The sequence below is a fragment of the Pristis pectinata genome, chromosome 15 (assembly GCF_009764475.1).
Source record: "Pristis pectinata isolate sPriPec2 chromosome 15, sPriPec2.1.pri, whole genome shotgun sequence".
NCBI classification, from domain to species: domain Eukaryota; kingdom Metazoa; phylum Chordata; class Chondrichthyes; order Rhinopristiformes; family Pristidae; genus Pristis; species Pristis pectinata.
The window spans coordinates 47,980,169-48,005,765 of record NC_067419.1 but is presented as its reverse complement, the minus strand read 5'-3'; the positions used below and the strand labels follow the sequence as shown (position 1 = coordinate 48,005,765).

Genomic DNA, 25,597 nt, shown 5'->3' with positions numbered 1-25,597 from the left:
CACAACTGCTGATGACTGGAGCGAAAGTAAAAAAATATGTCAGTGGATGAAGGAATTTAATAACTACATGGCATTTGTAAAGTTGAATTCTCTACATAGCAATGGAATGTAAATTTTCCTATAATCCTTTTTTTTTCCAGGTACATAGTTAGTAGCAACATCATAGAAGACTGAATAACAAGAGATTAAAGTTCATATTATTTGTTTCATATCTTTGCTTAAACAATCCAAAACCAATCCTCACACACTTCCCCCATTGCCCCAAACTTTCTCACAGACTCCCAAACAACACTATCTTCTTTTGTAATTATCAAAAGCATCTAATAAACTGTCTCTTCTCCACTGGAAACAGTCCCCACACCTACAGTAAAGGTACACCATTATTTTCAATTAAAAATTATCTATGAACATTCAAGATTTACGCACCTGTTCAGCAAAGAAAGAAGAAACTGTGAAAATAATTAGCGTGACGAGCACACAATGTGTCCAGAACTTCAACTTGTCTCTGTAAGCTCTCCTGTAAGGAAGATATTCAATCACATTTAGTTAACTATTTTAAATACAAATAGTAGGCTTTACAGCCGATTGATTCTTGAAAATGTTTGCCATTGCTGCTGGGAAGCATCTGATAAACTTTGTCCCTACTTTTAGCCACATCCAGGTCTGTCCACAAGGGGGGGGTGCCATTTGGACCTATATTTATATTTTTTACGTTCTTATTTTTGTTAATTCTATGATTTCATCCACTGTAATGTTTTGAGCCATAGCAAAAAAGTCCAAAAAGGAACTCAAATCATCAAAATTACTCAGCTGATTTTTTTAAAAGGATTATTATTTAAAATGTTATTCTTACCAAGGTGAATAACCCCAATTCCCCCCTCTGCTTACATCTGCTATCATCTTGCTCAATCACTTAACTTTTTAATGATCACAGCTTACTTCCTGATCTAACTTTGGGTCTTCACTAAACTTTACGCCACATCTGAACTGTGCAAGATTTTGACAATTCCTCAGACTGCAGTAACTTACAAACTGCATCTTCTTTGCACAAGTCAACATTCAGTGCTTAAGTCTTATGTTTTCAGGTTACCGAGAGCACAGCTAAATGCTCTATGAAGCTTCCTTTGTCAAATCAGCAAAACCCAACAAATTGGCCTCAAGTATTGGGAGAGCCCAAGTATAACATTGGCCATCCTGGAGCCTTTGGTCAATTTAGATTTTCACTGGTTTTGGGTTTTAAAATCAGTGTTCCTACAAAGGCAATTTAGCTCCAGTTACAAAATTTATTCCTTATGTTTCTAATTTACAATTACATTTAGTTCTGCCCGTTTGAAATTCACCCAAGCATATGCAAGTCCCTAATGTAATGCTGATTAAGAGAGACTTACAACATTCTGCATTGGAATGTTATAAATAAACTGCCAGTGAACTACAGTTTGGTTGATTTTAAGTGAAAATTGTTCATTCAACAAGCACCTGATTCTGATTGAAGTCAGGAGAGAAAATACATTCGGGAAGGTTATCATGTCTCAATTAGAAAGCATAATGTTTAAAGAGTCAGTCACACAGCACAGAAACATGCCACCTGGCCCACTGTGTACCCATCTATACTAATCCCACTTACCAGCACCTGGTCCATGGCCTTCAACTCATAACTGAAACATTCCATCCATCCCAGGCAACATCCTGGTGAACCTCCTCTGCACCATCTCCAGTGCAATTTTGTCCTTCCTATTGGTATCAGCTTATTTTGTTGTACTGAGTTGTACTGCGGTACGGTGAAAAACTTGTCTTGCATACCGTTCATACAGATCAATTAATTACAGTGCATTGAGGTAGTACAGGGTAAAAACAATAACAGAATACAGAGTAAAGTGTCACAGCTACAGAGGAAGTGCATTGCAGGTAGACAATAAGGTGCAAAGTCATAACAAGGTGGATTGTAAGGTCAAGAGTCTATCTCATCATATGAGGGAACCATTCAATAGTCTTATCAGCATGGGATAGAAGCTGTCCTTGAGCCAGGTGGTACGTGCCCTCAGGCTTCTGTATCTTCTGCCTGATAGGAGAGAAGAAAGAATGACTTGGGTGGGTGGGGTCTTTGATTATGCTGGCTGCTTCACCAAGGCAGCAAGAGGTATAGCCAAGAGTCCATGGAGGGGAGGCTTGTTTCTGTGATGTGCAAGGCTGTGTCCACAACTGTCTGCAGTTTCTTGCGGTCCCAGGCAGAGCAGTTGCCATACCAAGCCGTGATGCATCCAGATAGGATGCTTTCTATGGTGCATCGATAAAACTTGATGAGTGTCAAAGGGGACATGCCAAACTTCTTTAGTCTCCTGAGGAAATAGAGGAGCTGGTGAGCTTTCTTGGCCGTGGCGTCTATGTGGTTGGACCAGGACAGGCTATTGGTGATGTTCACTCTGAGGAACTTGAGGCTCTCAACCCTCTTGACCTCAGCACCATTGAAGTAGACAGGTGCACGTGCACCGCCCCCTTTCCTGAAGTCAATGACCAGCTCTTTTGTTGACATTGAGGGAAAGGTTGTTGTCATGACACCACGTCACTAAGCTCTCTATCTCCTTCTTAGAGTACAATAACATTGTTATTTGAGATACGGCCTACTATGGTGGTATCATCTGCAAACTTGTAGCTGAAGTTAGAGCAGAATCTGGCCACACAGTTATGAGTATATAGGGAGTAGAGTAGAGAGCTGAGGATGAAGCCTTGTGGGGCACCAGTGTCGAGAACGATCATGCTGGAGGTGTTGCTGCCTATCCTCACTGATTGCGGTCTGTTGGCCAGAAAGTCAAGGATCCAGTTGCAGAGGGAGGTGTTGAGTCCCAGGTCTCGGAGTGTGGTGATGAGTTTGCTTGGAATTATAGCATTGAAGGCAGAGCTATAGTCAATAAACAATCGTCTAATGTAGGTATCTTTACTGTCCAGATGCTCAGTGTAGGGCCAGGGAGATGGCGTCCACTGTAGACCCGCTTCAGCGGTAGGCGAATTGCAGTGGGTCGAGGTTTTTCAAGAGGCTGGAGTTAATGCGTGCCATGACCAGTCTCTAGAAGCACTTCATGATGGTGGATGTCAGAGCCTCTGGTTGGTAGTGTTTAAGGCATGTTACCTTGTTTTACCTAGGTACTGGGATGATAGTGATCTTCTTAAAACAAGTGAGAAACTCATATTGAAGCAGGGAGAGGTTAAATGTGTCTGCAAATACCCCCACCAGCCGATCAGCACAATATTTGAGCACAGAGCCAGGGACACCATCTGGGCCAGATGCTTTCCTTGGGTTCACTCTCCAGAAGACTGATCTTACGTCCTCAATGGTGACCACAGGTTCAGTTGCACTGGAGGCTGTCAGGGTGGGTGGTGACAAACCACTCCCCTTCTGTTCAAAACATGCATAGAATGCATTAAGCTCGTCAGGAAGGGATGAGCTGTTGTTGACTACGCTGCCCAACTTCGTTGTTTAGCCCGTTATAGCATGTAAGCCCTGCCATAACTGTAGGCTGGTCTGGGACTCTTATTTTGAACCGATATTGTCTCTTGGTATTTTTGATAGCTTTATGGAGGTCGTATCTTGATTTCTTGTAAAGGTCAGGGTCACCTAATTGGAATGCAGCAGTCCTCAACTTCAGTAAGGAGTGGATCTTCCAGTTCATCCATGGTTTCTGGTTTGGGAACACCTCGATTGTCCTCTTTGGTACTCAGCACACCTGCTAATGAAGTCTGTGATGGTGGTGACGTACTCATCAAGGCTGGCAGCTGAGGTTTTGAACATGGACCAGTTCACTGACACAAAGCAGTCATGTAGAAGCTCATCTATTTCCTCAGACCAGCACTGCATGACTTTCTGTACTGGATCCTCCCGTTTCACTTTCTGTTTGTATGCAGGGAGAAGGAGCACAGCCTGGTGGTCTGATTTACCAAAGTGAGGGTGAGGGGTGGCTCGGAAGGCATCTTTGATGGTTGTATAGCAGTGGTCAAGGGTGTTAGGAACCCTGGTGGGACAGGAGGCAAGCTGGTAGTACTTTGGTAGCACACTCTTGAGGTTGGCCTGGTTGAAGTCACCTGCAATAATGAAGAAGGCCTCAGGGTATCCTGTCTCAAGGTTGTTGACCACAGAGTATAGCTCATTGAGTGCAGGCTTCATGTCTGTCTGGGGTGGGATGTAGACTGCCATCAGAATAGCTGAAGTGAACTCCCATGGCAGGTAGCATGGTCGACACTTCCACAGAACAATAGAGCACAAGACAGTCCCTTCGGCCCACCATAGATATTCTAACGGCTCACCATTAGATATTCCAGGCTGGGTGAGCAGGAGCTTGCCAGGATCGTCACATCCGAGCACCATGAGTTATTGATGAAGAAGCAGACCCCTCCACCTCTAACTTTGCCCGAGGATGCTGTACGGTCCATTCGGTGGATTGAGAAGCCCTCAGGTCGTATGGCAGTCAGGTGAAGCAGGTGTAAGCCACATTTCAGTGAGACATAGCACACAGCAGTCCGTCAATTCTCTTTGGTAGGTCAGTCTTGTCTTAGTTCATCAACTTTGTTCTCAATGGTCTAGCCCTATAGTGTGGTAACCAAAATTGAACAGAGAACAACCAGCTGTAGCCTAACCAAACGTTTTATAAAGTAGTATTTTAACTTCCCTGCTCTCACATTCCAAGCCCTGGCTAATGATGCCCAGTTCTCCCACATGCCTTTTTAACCACTTAAACTACCTCCCTGGTCTTCCCAAAATGCAAGACCTTACACTTATCAGGATTAAATTCCATCTGTTATTTCAATGTTGTCTTAATCTCCATTCTTTGCTGGGAAATGCTTTTCTAGATGGAGTTTGAAACATGGCATTCAAACATGGTCTACACCATGCCCTGAATCTTCATCTGCTCCTATTTGAAACGTGTATGCCCATTTCTTTGACAGAGGTTAAAGACCTAATAAATGGCTGCATCTATTTTGAAGTGTTGACAATTGGAATTATAAACTTCCTGGCAAATTAAAACATTGGAACGTTTTGACTCGGATAAATCATTCCCTTTTGTATATTAATAAAACGTAACATATTTTAGAATCAAAATTACTGTAACATTACTCTGCTGTATATAAATAGGTGTGTAATAGTCTGTAATCAGACTTATTAACAGCAAGTGTAAATAAGCCAAAAGCTATTCTTGGCGACACATGGTGGCTCATTCCCCTCTGGGCTAAACTGTAATTACCACTGGTCAAGTGAGGACCAGCATGTTTTTTTTTTATTTTGTATAAGGGAAAATAAAGGGAAGTAAAATAGTATACTAGAGGAGGTACAATTTATAATGATTTTAAAAAGTAAACAGATATGAGGAACACAGTACAGGAGAAAGTGTACTGCCCCTGAAGAGAAATGAAGCAGGTATGATGCACCATTCACCATCTTCATGGCTATAAAATAGAGCCTAAAGGTTCTGTTCAAATCATTTCTGCACATTTAGCTGAGGATTGTCTACAATTTTATGAGCTGATGCAAGATTGTTTTTTAGGACTATCTGGCCAATTTATTAAAAAAGATCTCACTTTTATTAGGATTTAATATAATTTTCAAATACATCCTCAAGTATACAATTTGAGGTGCAAATTTTGAGATGGGGAATAGGTTTTGTTCTAAGTTAAGGATTGCATGTACCATTCTACTGCAAAAGAAAATTAGAGTCATAGAGCAGTACAGCACAGAAAAAGGCCCTTCGGCCCACCAGGTCTATACTGACCATCATACCCAGCTACACTAATCCCACTTGCCTGCATTAATTCTATATCCCTCTGTGCACTGCTCATTCAAGTACCTGCCCAGATGCCCCTTAAATGATGTTACTGCTCCTGCTATTCCAGATACCAATTACTTTGTGTGGAAAAAATTTACCTCTCAGATCTCCTTTAAACCTCCTCGCTCTTACCTTTAACCTATGCCCTCTAGTTTTAAGACACCCCTACCATGGGAAACTGGCTATCTACCTGGCTATGCCTCTCATAATTTTATACACCTTTATCATGTCACCTCTCAGCTTCCTTCGCTCCAGGGAAAACAGGCCCAGCCTATCCAATGTCTCCTTGTAACTCAAGACCTTCAATCAAGCAAACATCCTTGTGAATTATTTCTGCATCCTCTCTAGCTTAATCACATCCCTCCTATGGTGTGTCAATCAGAAATGCATGCAATGTTCCAAGTGTGGCCTAACCAACATTTTGTACAACTGTAACATGACAAAGGAATTAGATCTGTTTTGTTCATTTTTCCAACATTCCACACTTTTTCTTAATATCAGCACTGAGACAAAAGTAGTTTAAGGATAAAATAGGGTTGGTCTTCAGACAATATGAAACAATCACACCAGAAGGGCCAAATATCAGGGTTTCACTGTCACCATTATTTTGGAGCATATTGGGCAACTTCCATAGTATGTAGATATGTAGTTAGAGCAGGAAATCTAAATGTACAGTCCAAATTACCTTACTGTGTTAAGTTGGAATATCAACTACGGTGATATTCCAACTTAACACTGTAGGGCATGAGAGAGCCTGAAAATGAAGTATTTACTCACACAATACCCACCCAGAAATGTTAGGACTGCTGTATTCAATGAAAGTGGAGTTTTAATGGCAAAGTGATAATTATTATTAAACAACTTCTCCAGATCTGAAAATTTACAATCAAAAAATGTCATTCTTTCAAAAGAGACTTGTCTTGGAATCTTAAATTATTTTTAATTCTGTTATTTCTCTATCAATTCGATCAGTCTTTCACAATCTTCATTTTATTCTCTGTACATCTTTGAAATCTAATTTATAGTCCTGGCTTTACCCTTAACTGATTTTAGTTTCATCTTCACTGAGGATTTGTCAATCTCATTATTTGATGAAAAACACTATGATGCTGGAGGAACTCAGCAGGCCAGGCAGCATCCGTGGAGAAAAGCAGGCAGTCAATGTTTCAAGCCATGACCCTTCTTCATCTAGATTCCAGCATCTGCAGTCCTTTATTTCTCTCAATATTTCACGAGCCACACTACTTTTTTTTGCTTAGCAGAGGGCTCTGCTAAAAGGTACTCACCACTCTCTGGATGAAAAAGGTTCCCCCCAGATCCCCTGTAAATCTCTTCCCCTTTACCCCATTTTATTCATTTCTAATAAGGGTAAAAGATTCCTGTAGTCTACCCTCCATACTCTTGTTATATACCTCAATCCGGTCCCCCCTTAACCTCCTCCGCTTCAGGGAAAACAGTCTTATCCTCTCCAGTCTCTCCTCATAACTAAAATGCTCCATCCCTAGCAACATCGTGATAAATCTCCACTGCATCCTCTCCAGCTCAATCACATCCTTCCTATACCTTGGTGACCAGAATTGTACACAGTACTCCAACTGAGGTCCAACCAAGATTCTGTAAAGTTAGGACACAACCTCCCTACTTCTGTATTCAATGCCCTGACTAATGAAGGCCAGTATCCCATGTGCCTTCCTAACCACGTTGTCTACCAGTGTTTCCACCTTCAAGGTTCTATGGATATACTCTAAAGTTCCTATTCCTCAATACACCCCAAGACCCTACCATCCATGGTGCATGTCCTAGCATCATTAGTGCTCCCAAAATGCATCGCCTCACATTTGTCTGGATTAAATTCCATCTACCATTTCTCAGCCCATTTCACCAACACGTCATTATCACCCTACAGCCTAAAACTACCCTCCACACTGTCAATAACAACACCAGTCTTAGTATAATCTGTGGATTTACTGATCATACCACCTACATCCATATCATTCTTGCATATTACCAACAATAAGAGGTCTAGCACCAATCTCTGTGGAACACCACTAGTCACAGCCATCCAATCACAAAAACAACCCTCTACCATCAACTCTTGTCTCCTATTGTCAAACCAATTTTGGATCCATTTGCCCTGAACCTTTTGGACCAGTCTCCCATGTGGGACCTTCTCAAAGTCCATGTAAACATATCTAAAGTACTGTCCTCATCAATACACTTTGTTTCCTCCTCCGAAAATTTAGTGAGATTGGTTAGCCAAGATGTGCCCTTGACAAAGCCATGCTGGCCATCTCTGATTAATCCCTGCCTTTCTAAGTAATCATTAATCCTGTCCCTCAGAAGTTTTTTTCAAATAACTTCCCTACTACTATTAGGCTCACAGTTCTGTAATTGCCAGGCTTTTCCTGCAGCCCTTCTAGAAAGGGAGACCACATTTACCATCCTCCAGTCCACTACCTCACTTCTCCACGGCAAAGATGTAAAAATCTCAGCCAGAGCACCAGCAAGTCTTTGTAAGCACTTGCCACTGGGGTAATGGCTAGTGCCATAACCTTACAGGTGAATCCAAACCATAATGTTATTAAAAAGCCTATCAAAGCATTGTCTCCTGGGACTATACCACTCCAGCAAAGCTCTCAGGCTGGCATGAAGTTGCAGTCCACATCTCTTCCCATGAGCTGCTGCAGATCGTTTCTTGGTAACGTTAGAATGGGTGAATCAGGAGATAAACCTAAACTAACAGTTACGATGAAAGAAATAAAATTTAAGTATGAAGCATGAAATGAAAATTCTGAACAAAATATTTCCCATAAAATGGGAAGGTACTCTAAATAAAAAGTGGGCTCGAAACAGAGTACCGCCTTTAATTAAGGACCACTTACCATTCCCGAAGCTCGTGCATATGGAGAAATCGGTTGCGGTACTCCCTTGGCAGTTCAAACTGAGACGCTACTGGGAATAAGGACTCGTAGAAATCTCGAAGCACTGCCTTCACTGTGGCTCCATCTTTGTGATTGTGGTCAATGTTATCATTTAAACAAATAAATTTCCTGAAGCATATTTAAAACAATGGTTGAATGTTGGGTCATTAAATATTTGAAAACTACACTGAGCGTTATTCAGGGTTCTTTATTGTAAGTATATTTCTGAAATCTATGAGAAAGATTCAAAATATTTTAACACATGCTGCTACCACAACACAATACTTGACTCTAATGCACATTCTTTACACGGTGTTCATTTTGTCTACGTAGCTTAGATGCTTCCTCTGAGATTTTTTCCTCCCCAGAGGATTTATTAAATTTAAATTTTTAAAAAATTTTATTTACAGCATGGTAACAGGCCCTTCCGGCCCAACAAGTCTGCGCCGCCCATTTTAAACCCAAATTAACCTACCCATATGTCTTTGGAATGTGGGAGGAAACCGGAGCACCTAGAGGAAACCCACGCAGACACGGGGAGACCGTAAAAACTTCTTACAGACAGCGACGGGAATCGAACCCCGATCGCTGGCACTGTAATAGCATCACGCTAACCACTATGCTACCGTGCCGGTTTATGCTACATAGTTAAAAATTTTCTGCTTCAAAGGTTATTAAGCTTCCTATATAGGTTTTGTTGAATGTTGGAATTCCATGTTAAAGACAAAAAAAATGCACATTGGGCTTGGTTTTCATGATCTCTGTAGAACAGTCCACCATTGCAAGTCCTTACTCCCATAACCTTTACACATTTTTAAACATATATTCACTTTCTTTTTAAAAGTTATTATGGATTCTGCTTTTATATCTGTTTCTGGTCCAAACAATTCATTATGCAAAGAGTATTTTGCCATCTCTTCAGTCTTTTGGGATTATTTAAAATTTATGCAAACAGATTACCAATAATGGGAAAAATGAATTTCAGTTGCCAACTTATCTTAATATTTCTATCCTTAAGCAACTAGCATTCCGATTATCAACTTCTTACTTTCTTTTTTCATTACTCAAGCTCTCCTTAGCACTCATCTATCTCTTCTGTAATTTTCCCTTGACAAATCTTTCTAAAGTAAGAAAACACACTGCAGCCACTGTAACAGTCTGCATTATTTACAAGCTGAAAGGATTACTGGCCCCAATGTGACATCTAGTGGTCAAAATCTGAATCTTTAACACACAACAAAATTTCTTAACCTATACTGTTGTCTGTCTTATCCAACTAGTCTCCACAAACCTTCTCACACCACTCTCAATTTTATCAAAGTTTCCTATGCAGTGGCTTACCAAATGTCCTTTGAATATTCATAAAACATTCCCTACATTTTTTAACATATAATATTTCTTTGATTATATTGCACATCAACAAATAAGTTGCTGCACAACTTTTTTGAACCGTTCCAAAAATCTAGCATTGCATAATTTCAGTGCGACCTTGGGAGTTTCTTTTAGTCAGTTTTGTTAGTGATCACAGTCAGCTTTGGTGGCTAAGATCTTCTTAAACATCTCAATATGCAAGAATGAATTTGGAACTTTACCCAGTCCATTCAAACATATGCTTGTTTTATAAAGTTAACCCTGGTGCATATGACAATAAACTTAACGTGATTTGAATAGATGAGGTTTGTCAGGGTTAGGAAAAGCCATCTCCTTGATCCCATTCTTGTACCATTTTCCAAACACTATTGTTGTCAACCTATCGCGTGTACAAAGGCCATACAGTGTGCCCTTGGATGTTACACAATTCAAAGCAATTTATCGAAACGTCACAAAGAGAAAATATTGCCATGGTTATTCTCATATATGTACCTAGGGTTTCTTCTGATGTCATCCAACTGGCCAACAACATGAGAAACATTAGTGCGAATCATTTTAAAAGCAATCTCTTCTTCTCCCATGATTTCAAACCTGTGTACAAATAAAAGGGGAAATTAATCCAGAAACACTTCCTCAAAATGCTTAATGTGCTCCTTACCTATTTCATTTTTGCAATTGATAACAGAAAATAGATGCAGAACAAAGCACATTATAGGCTATTAAATGCTAAAACTGTATGATGAAGCTCTGTACAACTTCCCTCACAAAATTCTTGTATTACAGCTTATCATCAGGCAGAAATATTAAACAAAGTGAGCGGCCAGTCTACTTCAGTGGGACAAAATCCCATCTGTGCTAGCCAGAATGATCCAACATAAAATTAAGATTACTGGCACTGATCTTGCTTCCAGTATGTGCATTAAATTGGCCATTTCAGCACAAATTGACAAAAGTGGGAGCATGCTCCAAATTACAACTGGTTAAAAAGCTCACATTAGCTTATTGAAGGTTGGAGTAGTGAGGAATGCTCCTGGGCAGAGCAGAAAGGTTCACATTAAAATAGTGGTCTCTCTTTTTCTCTCCAATCCTGGGTATGCCTGATGTTGACACATTGCTCAAAATGGAAAAATAAATTTTTATTCCTTTTGGAAATATCCATGTCAAAAGATAAAAATAAAAGAATTATTGTTACATGTCTACAAACACTAATTATTGCAAATAAGTATAATTGGAAATACACAATTTGGGTTTGATTATCTAAAAAAAGAGGAAAACTATACAACTGCCTTTATAGCTTTGTAAATACTTGTATTTATTTTTGTCCTTGTAAGCCTTGCGAATACGATCAGTAACGGGTTTGCAGTTGATCACAAGTCCTTTAGTCACTGGAGGCTAGAGAAAACAAGATTTTTAAAGAAATTCAAATATTACTTATAAAGGAAAGAACAGCATTTACCACATTAATATCACAGCAAGCAAACCAAACATGAAAGAGATTCTATCTCATTGCTCAAACTAAATGTATGTTTTGGAATTGTTTCCCAAAGTTCCCTTTTACCTATTTAATACCCTTCCTGAAATTCATCCATCATGCCAAGGTTTAGGTCATACCTTCCAATATCTAATCATTTGCCTTGACATTAATTTTGACTGAATTTGTTTTTTTTGATAATCTCAGTAAAAATAAGTACTTAAAATGTACATGGAACAATAGAAATTTACATTTCAGATTCATTGAATTGTTATATTTTTAATTTTCCTTTAGTCTTACTGTTCTGTATGCAATTCAACATACAACTGGACAACTCAAATTCCTCAGCATTCAGGAAACGAAACACTGCAACTTGCACTAAACCATCACCACTTTAAGGCACAGCTGGAGATTAACTATATAATGGCATCAGTACAGCAGAGTGACCTTCACCAAATGATGAGGACCAATGAGCAAAAGCCAAGTGTACCCCTGCATTACGACAGGAAATTTGCCCTTACAGGATTCACAAATCACTACCAAAAAGTTTGATACACAGAATAAAAATTCTCTCTTACAGAATTTATGAGGAAAAAAATAAACACACAATGCAAAAGAAAGAAATTTTGTTAAATTTTGTCAAAGCTTCACATTGCACAAAATCACAATACAGACAGTTTTCTGGGAACAACCCTTCCGTAATGCAAGGGTGTACTTTACTTCCAACAGAAAATGGACAAGGTGAAAATATGACTTAATTCCTCTGGATCATACTTGTGTGATTTCTAATTATTTTGCATGCTAACAATAGAATTAATTAAATAAATATTCATCCCATTTGCTATAGTTGGGTGAATCACAAAAATGTTACTTCAGTAATGAAAGTATTTAATTTACAAGGATTAAGGTTTATTATTATCATAGATCAAGTGAAGTGGGATGGATTAGTTTACTTGCAATTCTTACCAAGTTTGGATCATAATATGCCTCCTGGGTGGGAGGAACTCTGTCAATTTGAGTTTCATTTGTGGGAAGCATCTTTGAGCAATTGATCAGCATTTGTTCTAGACTGGTTAAATCCTATAAATAAAAAGCAGCATTAATCAAAAGAATGTTCACAAGAGACATCTATCCTCAAACCCGTTTTGGTAAAACGATTAACTAGGTATGGCAGGCACAGTAGTGTAGCAGTTAGCATAACGCTATTACAGCACGAGCAACCCAGGTTCAATTCCCACCACTGTCTGTAAGAAGTTTGTACGTTCTCCCTGTGTCTGCGTGGGTGTTCCAGTTTCCTCCCACATTCCAGACATAAGGGTTAGGAAGTTGTGGGCGTGCTATGTTGGCGCTGGAAGCGTGGCATTCTGCGCAAAAGATGCAGTTCACTATGTGTTTCGATCTATTTATGACTAATAAAGAAATCTTATATAGAACTGCAATACAAACGTTCTTATTAATAAAATGCAATGCCCTCGACCTTCCATTTAAAAGCCAGCAGATTCACTCAGATGTTTTGGATTCCCAAGTGTAGGCTGAACTGCAGCCTTCCACCATGATTAAGTACCAACCACCAGAAACATGCCAGTGGAAGTCAAAAGGGGCATCACAGACTCCTGCAGATTGCTGTGTTCGGGCTGGGAAATGTTCCCATTGAGCACACACAAGGATAATGGGACAAGTGGCCTCTGCGAGAAAGGCAAGCAGATCTTTTTATTACTTTTAAGTCAGATGTAGGTAGATTCATTTTAAATGGAATTTTTAATGCATTTTTATTAGATTTTTAAAAAATAGATCCAAGGTCTTTTGAATGGTGGTGAATGCCAAGGTCAATCAGGAAAGGCAGCTGGCCATGTGTGATCACAGAACCCCATTACTGCACTCTCTGGTCTGCTGAGACCCTCACTGGCAGAAATAGTGTAGTCTAAGCATCAGTGATCTTGGTATCAACAGAAGATCTGCTCCAGCATACAAAATTTGCGAGCCACTAACAACCACATGAATCAGGAACCCAAGCAGTGGGTAAAAATTTTACCTGCAAGCTCAGGGGGAGCTCATGAATCCTAGTTGCTAACGTCCTGATTTCTCGATCAGAGAGAATTCCTGATCGATCTGTGTCAACTTCATCAAAAACATCAGATAGGTTTAATGGCTGTAGTGCACTCATTACATAGTAAAAATATGAAAATGCAAACTGCATGTCCTCAGAATGACGAACTTTATGGTCAGAAGTCTTGTCAAATGCCTCTGGAAAACTGTACAAAAATAAAACAATTTAAGTTAATTAAATAATGCTGGGTTCCAAGCAAATCAAAACATTACATTTCAATAATTATTACCAAAGCTGTCATCTATTTTTTCCAGGTTTCCCATATCTCCTCTCCCAATTAAGTGGTTCCTTGATCCTTGGGATTCCTGCACCCTTTGTTGTCGCCAAACACCGCCCTAAATAGCCATTCTACATACAAAACCTTTCAACTATGCCCACAGCCAAAAATATCATATGGCTAAGTCCAATTCTACTGTTCAAAGTGTTCCCAAAGAGCAGCTTTCCTGCCTTATTTAATTGCAGGCTTTAAGTATGGCTATAGTCACAGGCAAGCAGAATGACAAATTGAGGCCTTCCAAGTGGGAAGCCTTCTTTAAATATGCAAAGTCTTTGGACAGCAAGTCAGGAGGAGTGGGAGACATTAGTCTGATGTTGGCTGGGAAGAAAAAAGTATGGTAATTTAGGAAGTGCTGAAGAACACGGATCTCAGGGGATGGGGTGGTGTTTTTGTTTGCCCTTCCTGCCAAAGTACCCAACTTCGCTGTAAATTTAGCTTAAACCCAAAATTAAATCTGAAACTTTCTAGGTTTGTATGACCAATTACTCACTCTATTAGATCTGCCTTAGGTCAGTATTTTAATTTTTTAAATTTAAGGTAATAGACACAAACCTAGCTATCTTTTGCTGGCAGTTCAGAAGAGGTGATGAGGTCCTTTTTGCAGGTCAATATGTACCCATGGTCCTAACTTGCATGCCATTGTATTGCAATGCAAAAGCAAGTGCCCTAATCCCTCTGCTCCATTCGTCTCCAAGTTCCGGGTAGTGGTCGTTTGTCCTAAGCTGAGAAACTAGATACATTTGTATCTGGCCACTCAGCTTTATGCCAACAGCATGCCTCCCTTGATTTGAATGTGGTCACAGACCCAGATGGAAAAGATAAACAAATAAAAGTAGTCTGCTATTTTATTTTAAATAATGATAGATTTTTTAAAATCTCCATCAGTTAACAATTTTTTTTATATTTTGAAATTTAATTGTATTTCTATTCTTTAAATATCTTCAATTACCAGAGACATTTAAAAACAGTCGAAAAGACCTTGAAAGTTGTCAAAAGGTAATTAGGCCAGTCTAGGCATGGCCTCTGGCTCCATTGCCCAAGGACAAATCACCTCTCAGACTGCTTCACTTCAGAAAACAGCTGTGGCAGCAGGGTCTGGAACTTGATTAGATCCCTGGGCCACAAAAGGTTAGTGTGGTTACAGGGAGTGCACAGAGGGTGACCAGGGGGTAATAACCTGTTATATTTACCAGCATTTTAGACTGGTGTATTACATGGCATGTTTAAAACCATATTTCTTCCAGTAAGGCCAATTAAATTTAAAGAAAATATTTAAATCATGCATTTTTTGTGTCATGCACCTTCTCAAATTAACATTAGAAATATTTAAAAAATCAAAGCTTGAAAAATAAAATTGACAACATCTCACAGATCTTGAAGGTCACTCATGATAATGCGGTCTATCATATGAGGCATGTGAGCAGGAACTTTACGAGAAGCAAATCCAAATTTGGTATTGAGAAGTTTATTAACATAGCGTAGTGAGTCTGCAAACGTGTCCTGGAGTTTTCTTCGCATTTGTTTACCGTCAGTGTGATATGCATGTGCCTTCTCCAGTTTTTCCTTCTCCTAAAATAAAACATGTTATTGCTCATGAGATTTTAGGTTAAATATTTGGATGCTTAGGTATTTTCAGATATGAACTGATAACATACATTTTTAAAAGACTGAATTATAAATGGAGAAACTAATCAACACCATTGCCGTGGGTTAGTTTCCAATCCAACGTGGACAACAAAGCACATTGCCAGATTTCCAGTTAAGTTCTCATTGTGCCCATATATCCCTCATTTTATATAACCAGTCGGGTATACTGAGGAAGAGGCAGACAAACAAGCAAATGCAGTGAATTTGTGTTTGACAACATAATTTGCTTGAAGTGATTTTTAAACCCGTTACTAGTCCTGAACACTCAACAGCTGAGTTTTGATCTATCCAGCATCTCAGAATGACAGAAAACTTACAACATAAGGTCATTTGGCCCATTATGTCTGTGTTGACTTAAAAAGAGCCACCTAGTCTAATTCCCTCTTCCACCACTATCCATAGCTCTGCTGGGTAAGGCTCAAATACACATGCAAATTCCACTTCAACGTGACCATTTTCTGCCTTTACCGCCTTATTAAGTAGTAAGCTACAGATCTCTTTCAGACTATGAGTGCGGGGGAAAAAAAGCCTTGTCATTTTCCCTTTAAACCATGTACCAAGTATTTTGAATCTATGCCCCTAGTTTTTGATCCCTCTTAAAGGAACAGGTTAGTTCTCTCTCTTTTCCAGTTCTGGAGGATCTTCAACTTGAAATGTTAATTTTGTTTCTCTTTCCATATACCCTGCCTGGATTGCTGAGAGTTTCTAAATTATTTTAAAGTCATAGAGACATACAGCGCAGATTAGACCCCTGGGCCAACCCATCCATGCCGACCAAGCTGTCTACTTGAACCAGTCCCATTTGCTTATGTTTGGCCCATATCCCTCTAAACATTTCCTATCCATGTACCTGTCCAAATGCCTTTTAAAGTTTATGATGGTGCCCACCTTTACCACTTCCTCTGGCAGCTTGGTCCATATACCCACCACCCTCTGTGTGAAAAAGATGCCTCTCAGATCCTTTTTAAATCTTAAATCTTAAATCATCTTAAACTTATGCCTTCTAGTTTTAGACTCCCTACCCTGGGAGACTTTTTATTACAGATTTTCATCATTTGCAGTTTATTCATCTTCATTTATATCCTACCAGTACACAATATTCCAGATGTACTTTCAGCAGGGCTCTATATAATTTTACTGTGAAGTCTCTACTCTTGTACTCAAATCCTCTTGCAATAAAGACCAACATACTGCTTGTCTTTCTAAATGCCTACTGTATATGCATACTAAATTTCCATGGCCCTCTGAACATCAACATCTTTCAAACTCTTACCATTAAAAAAAAATGTGCTTTTCTATTTTTGATAAAGTGGATGACCTCATATTTTTCTCTTGCCTCTTCACTTAACCTGTCTATACTCTTTGGATGTCTATACGATCCTCAGAAAACATGCTACCATCCAACTTTTAATCATCCAAAATCATGGAACTATTACACTTGATCCTCTCAGAAACCTTTGAAATACATTATGAACAGCTGGGATTCCAGCACAGATCCCTACAGCACCTCACTTTTCATAGTCCCCCAACTTGAAAAGTACACCTTTATTCCAAGTCTCTATTTCTTCACCCATTTGCCATTTCTCAATTCATGTCAGTATACGACACCTGCATCTGTTTGCCGCAATTTTAATAATCTCTGATGCAGCATCTTATCAAAGACCTTCTGGAAGTCCAAATACACCACATTAATTGGTTCTCCATTACCTATTTTGCTAGGTATAAGCTCAAGAACAATCTCAACAGGTTTGTCAATAATCTCCCTTTTATAGAGCCATGTTGACTTTGCTAATCCTATCATTTGCCAAATGCTCCACTACCATTTCTTTAATAATAGACTAGCATTTTCATTGCAACTGACATCATGCTAACTGGTTTATAGTTCGCAGTTTTCTCTTTCCCTCCCTCCCTTTCTGAGTAATCAGTTGGAACCATTCTAGACTTTATGGAATTTTAGAAGATGACAATCAGTAGATCCACTGTCTCCTTGGCTACCTCCTTCATAATCCTGGAATGCTAATAAATCCTGGGGATTTAACACCTTTGGATCCCATTACTATTTGGATCTCCAATACTATATTCAATAATAGAGCTCATTTCCTTGAGCTCCTTATTCACCAGACTTGTAGCTCTCCACTATTTCCAGGAGGTTTCCTTCCATGAAAATAGAAGCAAAATATTAATTTCTCTGCTGTTTCTAGTATAATTTCCCCAGTCTCAATTCCAAGGCACCCACATTTTTAGCCAATCTTTTCCTTTCTACATATTTATAAAAGCACTTTGACTATAATACAAATTGACTAGAGTTAGTCATTACAATGACCCCTTTTCGATAATTTTCTGTAACTAAGCCAACCAAGTGAAAAGTACATTATTAATTACTTACTTCCACCAGTTCTTGGAAATACCCTCGTTTTTCCCAAGGTAAAAAGCCAACATAATTTTCAACATAATAGTGCAGTTTTCTGCTGGCATGTCCCGCACTGATATTTTTAGAGTCAGCTTCTCGAGACACAGTATTGACTCGTCTCATCACTTCATCCCTTTGCTCTTGTTGCTTGAACTTTGCTTCAATTTCTCTTGCACTCTGATCCTGTTTTAGCTTGCTGTTGTCATTTGGTATAAGAATATTAAGAATTTTCTGTGAAGTGATGGATTTGACATCAACTTTTTGGAACCCTGGGATATCTTTGGCTGGGTTTTTTAACATGGCACTCATTTTCATTGCAATTGAAGTATTTAGAGTTACTGGATTGTCAGCTTGTTCATTTCTTCCAGGTTGGTCATTCTCAACATGCTCTTTCGTCAAATGATTCTTAGCATTTTCATTCTTCCCCATATAGCCTGGAACAGCAAATCTTCTTTCCAATAAGTCCTGATCCCTTACCAAAGTAATCTTTCCTGTGTGCTGAGACATATGTTCATTTTCATTTTGTTTTGAGTGGGCAAGTTTTCTAAAAGGTTCTAAAATAAGCAACTTTGTACGATTGTACCCTTTAAGTGTGATATCACCATCTTTTAATTTTGAATCTAATTCTTTCATCTCATTTTGAACAGTAATGGGCAGAAGCGATACATTAATAAACCGAAGATCAAGCAGAAAGCTGATATTCAAGTCATCCAGAGTCCTTTCCTGAATTTTGGGGAAAAGCAATTCTTCAGCAATGTCTTTGAATGGTACTTCTATTTCCAGTGGGGCTGCAGTGAGATTTATTGCCTTTTCTTCCTTTAAGGTGGCAGTTTGGTTTGATTTCTGACTTTCCCTGGTGTCAACATCTACAGTAAGGTGCATTTTAAAATCCTTGTCATTTTTATCCAGGAAAGTCAAATTAAGATGGATGGTGGTTGCATTCATTCCTCTGTGCATGATCAAGTGAATGGTCTGCCACTTGTTAGCCACAGAAGCATGCCGAATAATTGCATTATCTACAAATGATGCCTCTGTGATCTTGTTAGCAAACTCCTCAAATTTGAAGTAAGGCAACGCCTCACCTTTTGGAAGCACATAATGGGTCAGGTTGGGATGAAGAATCACGCCATACATCTGATCAAAGTGTTCTGTGAAAAATTGTTGAATAAACCAAGTCAACACAAAACGCCTTAAGAAGCAAAGATTTCTAACTATTAAATTTGTCCTCTCATTTCTGCAAAATTAAAATCAATTGAAAGCAAAATATAAACAGAATCAGATATAAAACACTTCCACAAAATCTTGGCGATAACATGAACAGATAACTAATACAAAAGCAATCTTGCAACCCTTGAAATAAATCCAAAGTGATTGAAAGGATAAATTACGCAAAATAGCTATGTGATACGATTCTAAGGGTATCAGATAATAGACCACGCAAACCTGCTTTACTTTGCTTTGTACAGTGCAACCCAAGTCACAAACTGCACTTGAAGTGTTTAAATTCAAAACTAGCTTGCAAATTATTATTATGGTGAGGAAACGTGAATTTATGGAACAGGCTCCAAAGGGAGGTTGAAACGGAAGAAAAGGTATGTCAGGATGCTGCCTGGATTAGAGGGTATTAGCTGCAAGGAGAGGTTGGACAAACTTGGGTTGTTTTCTCTGGAGTGTCGGAGGCTGAGAGGAGACCAAATAGAAGTTTATAAAATTATGAGAGGCATATATTCTTGGAATACCCAACGGTGAAGTGCTGCCCACAGGAGTTCACATCGGCTATCCTGATGGCAGTCTACAACCCACCACGAGCGGACACAAAGCCTGCACTCAATGGACTATACTCCATGATTAACAGCCTTGAAACAGGATACCCTGAGGCCCTGTTCATCATAGTCGGAGACCTCAACCAGGCCAACTTCAAGAGTGTGCTACCAAAGTACTACCAGCACATCTCCTGGCCCACCAGGGGCCCAAACATCCTTGACAATTGCTACACAACCACCAAGGGCGCCTAACGGTCCATCCCCTGCCCACACTTTGGTAACTCAACCACCAGTTCCTTCTCCCTGCATACAAACAGAAACTGAAATGCGAATATCCAGTACAGAAAGTAGTACAGTGCTGGTCTGAGGAAACAGATGAGCTTCTACGTGACTGCTTTGAGTCAGTAGACTGGTTCATATTCAAACACTCAGCAGCCAGCCTAAATGAATATGTCACCACCATCACAGACTTTATCAGCATGTGCGTAGAGGACTGTGTACCAAAGAGGTCAATCCGGGTGTTCCCAAACCAGAAACCATAGAACCATACAGCACAAAACAGTCCCTTCGGCCCACCATGTTGTGCCATCCATCAAACCACCCTCACACTATCTAAACCTTTCCTCCCGCATATCCCTCTATCTCACATTCCTCCATGTGCCTATCCAACAAACTCTTGAACCTGTCCAATGTATCTGCCTCCACCACCACCCCAGGTAGTGCATTCCATGCACCAACCACTCTCTGGGTGAAAAACCTCCCCCTGACATCTTCCCTGAACCTCCCACCCATAACCTTAAAGCCATGACCTCTCGTCTTGAGCATTGGTGCCCTGGGAAGGAGGTGCTGGCTGTCTACTCTATCAATTCCTCTCAATATTTTATATACCTCTATCATGTCTCCCCTCATCCTCCTCCTTTCCAGTGAATAAAGCCCTAGCACCTTAAGCCTCTCCTCATATTCCATACGCTCTAATCCAGGCAGCATCCTGGTAAATCTCCTCTGCACCCTCTCCAATGCCTCCACATCCTTCCTATAATGTGGCGACCAAAACTGAACACAGTACTCTAAGTGTGGTCTAACTAGAGTTTTGTAAAGCTGCATCATCACTTCGCGGCTCTTAAACTCAATCCCACGATTTATGAAAGCTAACATCCCATAGGCCTTCTTAACTGCTCTATCCACCTGTGAGGCAACTTTCAGTGAACCGTGAATATGAACCCCCAGATCCCTCTGCTCCTCTACACTGCCAAGTACCTTGCCATTTACCCTGTACTCTACCCTGGAGTTTGTCCTTCCAAAGTGTACCACCTCACACTTCTCCGGATTGAACTCCATCTGCCACTTGTCAGCCCAGCTCTGCATCCTATCAATATCCCTCTGTAAGTTCCGACAGCCCTCCACACTATCCACAACACCGCCGATCTTAGTGTCATCCGCAAACTTACTAACCCAGCCTTCCACCCCCTCATCTAAGTCATCTATAAATATCACAAAAAGTAGAGGTCCCAGAACCGATCCCTGTGAAACACCACTAGTCACTGCCCTCCAATCCGAGGGCACTCCTTCCACCACAACCCTCTGCTTTCTACAGGCAAGCCAATTCCTAATCCACACAGCCAAGCTTCCCTGGATCCCTTGGCCTCTGACCTTCTGAAGAAGCCTACCATGAGGTACCTTATCAAACGCCTTACTAAAATCCATATAGACCACATCCACCGCACTACCCTCATCAATCTTCCTCGTCACCTCCTCAAAGAACTCTATCAGGCTTGTGAGGCAAGATCTTCCCTTCACAAAGCCATGCTGGCTGTCCCTAATCAGTCCATTATTCTCCAGGTGTTCATAGATCCTATCCCTTAGAATCCTTTCTAACAGCTTACCCACCACAGACATAAGGCTCACCGGTCTGTAATTCCCTGGACTATCCCTACTACCTATTTTGAACAAGGGGACAACATTTGCCACCCTCCAATCCTCCGGCACCATCCCCGTGGACAACGAGGACTCAAAGATCCTTACCAGCGGTTCAGCAATCTCCTCCCTCGCCTCTCAAAGCAGCCTGGGGAAAATCCCATCAGGACCCAGAGATTTATCTGTCTTGATATTATTTAACAACTTCAACACATCCTCTCTCTTGATATCTACAACCTCGAGAACATTACCCTTACCAGCACTCCCTTCCACGTCCTCAAGACCCCTCTCCCTTGGTGAATACCGAAGAGAAGTATTCATTGAGAACTTCTCCCACTTCCGCTGCCTCCAGGCACATTCTCCCACCTTTGTCTTTAATCGGACCTACCTTTACCCTAGCCATCCTCCTAGCCTTCACGTAGGTGAAAAAGGCCTTGGGATTTTCCTTAACCTTACTAGCCAATGCCTTTTCATGTCCCCTTCTAGCTCTCCTCAGCCCTTTCTTAAGTTCCTTCCTCGCTACTCTATATTCCTCACAGGCCCTGTCTGAACTTTGCTGCTTATACCTTATATATGCTACCTTCTTCTCCCTAACTAGTCATTCAACCTCTCTCGTCACCCACGGCTCCTTCACCCTGCCATTCCTTCTCTGCCTCACCGTGGATGAACTGAACCATGGATGAACTGAGAGATCCACTCCCTATTGAAGTCCAGGTCTGTGGCTTTCCAATCGGGTGACCCTGACCTTTACAAGAAATCGAGATACGACCTCCGTAAAGCTATCAGGGATGTTAAGAGACAGTACCAGTCCAAAATTGAGTCCCAGACCAGCCATCAGTTGTGGCAGAGCTTACATGCTATAACAGGCTACAAAATGAAGTTGGGCAACATCGCCGACAACAGCACATCTCTTCCTGAAAAGCCTTACACATTCTATGCTCGTTTTGAACAGAAGGGGAGTGGATTGTCACCACCCACCCTGACAGCCTCCAATGGACCTGAGCCCATGGTCAGCACTGAGGACGTAAGATCAGTCTTCTGGAGAATGAACCCGCAGAAAGCATCTGGCCCAGACAGAGACAGTGGCTGTGTCCGTAGATCCTGTGTAGATCAGTTGGCAGACATTTCTAACCTCTCCCTACAATCCTAAGTTCCCACCTGTTTTAAGACCACTATCATCCTCATACCAAAGAAAAGCAAGGTAACATGCCTTAATGACTACCAACCGGTGGCTCTGACATCAACCATCATGAAGCGCTTTGAGATGCTGGCCACGGCACACATCAACTCCTGCCTCCCAGGCAACCTTGACCCACTGCAATTCACCTACCGCCATAACAGGTCTACGGTGGACGCCATCTCCCTGGCCCTACACATATCTCTGGAGCATCTGGTTAATAAATACACCTACGTCCGACTACTATTTATTGACTACAGCTTTGCCTTCAATACCATAATTCCAAATAAACTCATCTCCAAACTCCTAGACCTGGGACTCAACACCGCCCTTTGCAACTGGATCCTTGCCTTTCTGACCAACAGACTGCAATCAGTAAAGAGAGACAGCAACACCTCTGCCACGATTATTCTCAACACTGGTGACCCAGAAGGCTGCGCCCTCAGCCCCCTACTCTACTCCCTATACACTCATGACCATGTGGTCAGATTCTGCTGTAACTCCATCTACAAGTTTGCAGATGATACCATCGTAGTGGGCCGTATCTCAAATAACAATGAGTCGGAGTACAGGAAGGAGATAGAGCACTTAGTGGAATGGTGTCATGACAACAACCTTTCCCTCAATGTCAGCAAAACAAAAGAGCTGGTCATTGACTTCAGGAAGTGCGGTAGTGCACACCCTCCTATTTACATCCATGTATTTAGATATTATATATTTATAATTGTTCTGACAAAGGGTCTTCAACCTGAAACTGTTTCTATTTCCATAGATGGTACATGACCTGCTGAGAGTTTCTAGCACTTTTATTTGACTTCCAGTACCAACAGTTTTTTGATTTTCATTTACAAATCTGTCACTACTTAAAAAGTGTCCTTCCTATCAAAATCAATAACCACATTTCCCACATTTTAACCCATCTCTCACTTACTGCCCAAGTACTGAAATGTGATTTTGCTCCATAGCCAAACCAGTATGTTCCACAGGCCACTTTAAGGTTAGGTTTGATATAAATAGAAGGTTAATTATGAGTAATTAACAAAAGCAATCAGATGCCACTAAATAAATCTAGTTTCATATTTCAACATATTTAAGAGTCAAGTTCAACTTACCCTGCCCACAATCACCAGCGTCGAACCCACACGACAAGACGTTACAAGCTTGATCACAAAATTTATCAGCCAGCCAAGAGTTGGCACAACCTTGGTTGCAATACGTTAGTCCAGGAAGACCACCACCAAACTGCCAGGCCTGCCCATTTGCCATTCCTCCAGCACCACCACCACGATTACTTGCAGTGTTTCCTGTAATTATAATAGCAAACATACTAAATAATCTCTTCAACAACTTGCATTAATAGTGTTTTTAAAGACTGCAAAATGTCCCAAAGTGTTTCAATAAAATTTGATACCAATTTAATACATCAAAGAAAGGTTTTTTTTAAAATCTTAGATGAGGAAGCAGCAAAGACATGGACAGGTTAATGAGGGATTTCATCAAAAGGTAAGGCCCCAGAAGGAGATTAAATCAGAATCAGGTTTATTAACACTGATATATTTCATGAAATTTGTTGTTTTGCAGCAGCAGTACAGTGCAAGATATAAAAATTACTATAAGTTACCAAACAATAAAATAGTGCAAAAGAGGAATAACGAGGTAGTGTTCATGGATTGTTCAGAAATCTGATGGCGGAGGGAAAGGAGCTGTTTCTAAGCACAAACACTGTGAGGTATGACTGGTGGAATTTATAGAGAGAAGAAAAAAGACATGGAGAGATTCAACAAGCTATATTGATTTAGCACCTTTAACACAGTAAAGCATCAGAGCTGGGGAAGTGGGGAAGAGAGGATAGTTATAATCTACTGAGCAGCAACACCTGCAATCCCATATTCTTTGGAGTCATAGAAACCTATAATAGACATTTGTGGGTAACTGAAAAGGTAGGCAAAGTGGCCAAGGCGACACTATTAGCAGTAGATTAGAAGAGTCAGGAGACCATGCTACAACTGCACAAAACACTAATTAGGCCAAAGAAAGATTATATTTTACAATTCTGATCATGTTTTACTGGTAGAACATGACTGTACCATAGAGGATAAAGAGATCTATGAAGATATTGCCATGGGTGGAGAATTTAAAACACATGGAATGTTCTTTGGGATGGAAAAGACTGAAAGGGGGATTGAATTTAGGTGCACAAAATTATATGGGGTTTAGACAGAGAAGATAGGAAGAACCTATTTCTATTAGGGATGTCATTAACTAGAAGCAAGTTGGAAGATCATTTTTTTTCTTCCATCACCGAGAGGATGACGAGGATGTGGAACTCATCCTCTGAAAGGGCACTGCAGGCAGAAACCTCAATCACATTTAGAAATTAAGCAGATGCTTGCATCAAATAATGTAACCCACAAAGCTGGAGTAGGAGATGGAAAATGGGGTCAGTCTGAATACTTTACACCTCGAACAATGGACTGAATGGGCCCACCTATACCATCACTTTTATGATTCTTAAAGAGAATGAAACAAAGTGGCTTAACCTACCAAGACAATCGCCTCCATCCCAATCACAAGCTGAATTATTGCAAGCCTTATCACAGTAGCCATCTTTAATCCAAGACCCAGGACATCCATCAGCACAATTTGGAACTGGCCAGGTTAGATAAACCTAATAAAAGATGTTGGTTGGTTTCTATAACATTAACCAGCAAGATGAATGTATTGCAAAA

The 25,597-nt window shown here is 40.4% G+C and overlaps 1 protein-coding gene across 1 annotated transcript in view; it reads right to left on the bottom strand.

Moving 5' to 3' along the window:
* The window catches only part of gnptab (N-acetylglucosamine-1-phosphate transferase subunits alpha and beta), a 68,177-nt gene that overhangs the window by 2,998 nt on the left and 39,582 nt on the right, over window positions 1–25,597 (bottom strand). Inside the window, 10 exon segments of the mRNA XM_052030758.1 lie at window positions 427–517; window positions 8,693–8,860; window positions 10,595–10,693; window positions 11,409–11,494; window positions 12,540–12,653; window positions 13,606–13,825; window positions 15,327–15,526; window positions 17,991–19,162; window positions 23,981–24,172; window positions 25,413–25,536. Of these exon segments, the coding sequence (XP_051886718.1) occupies window positions 427–517; window positions 8,693–8,860; window positions 10,595–10,693; window positions 11,409–11,494; window positions 12,540–12,653; window positions 13,606–13,825; window positions 15,327–15,526; window positions 17,991–19,162; window positions 23,981–24,172; window positions 25,413–25,536 (2,466 nt within the window).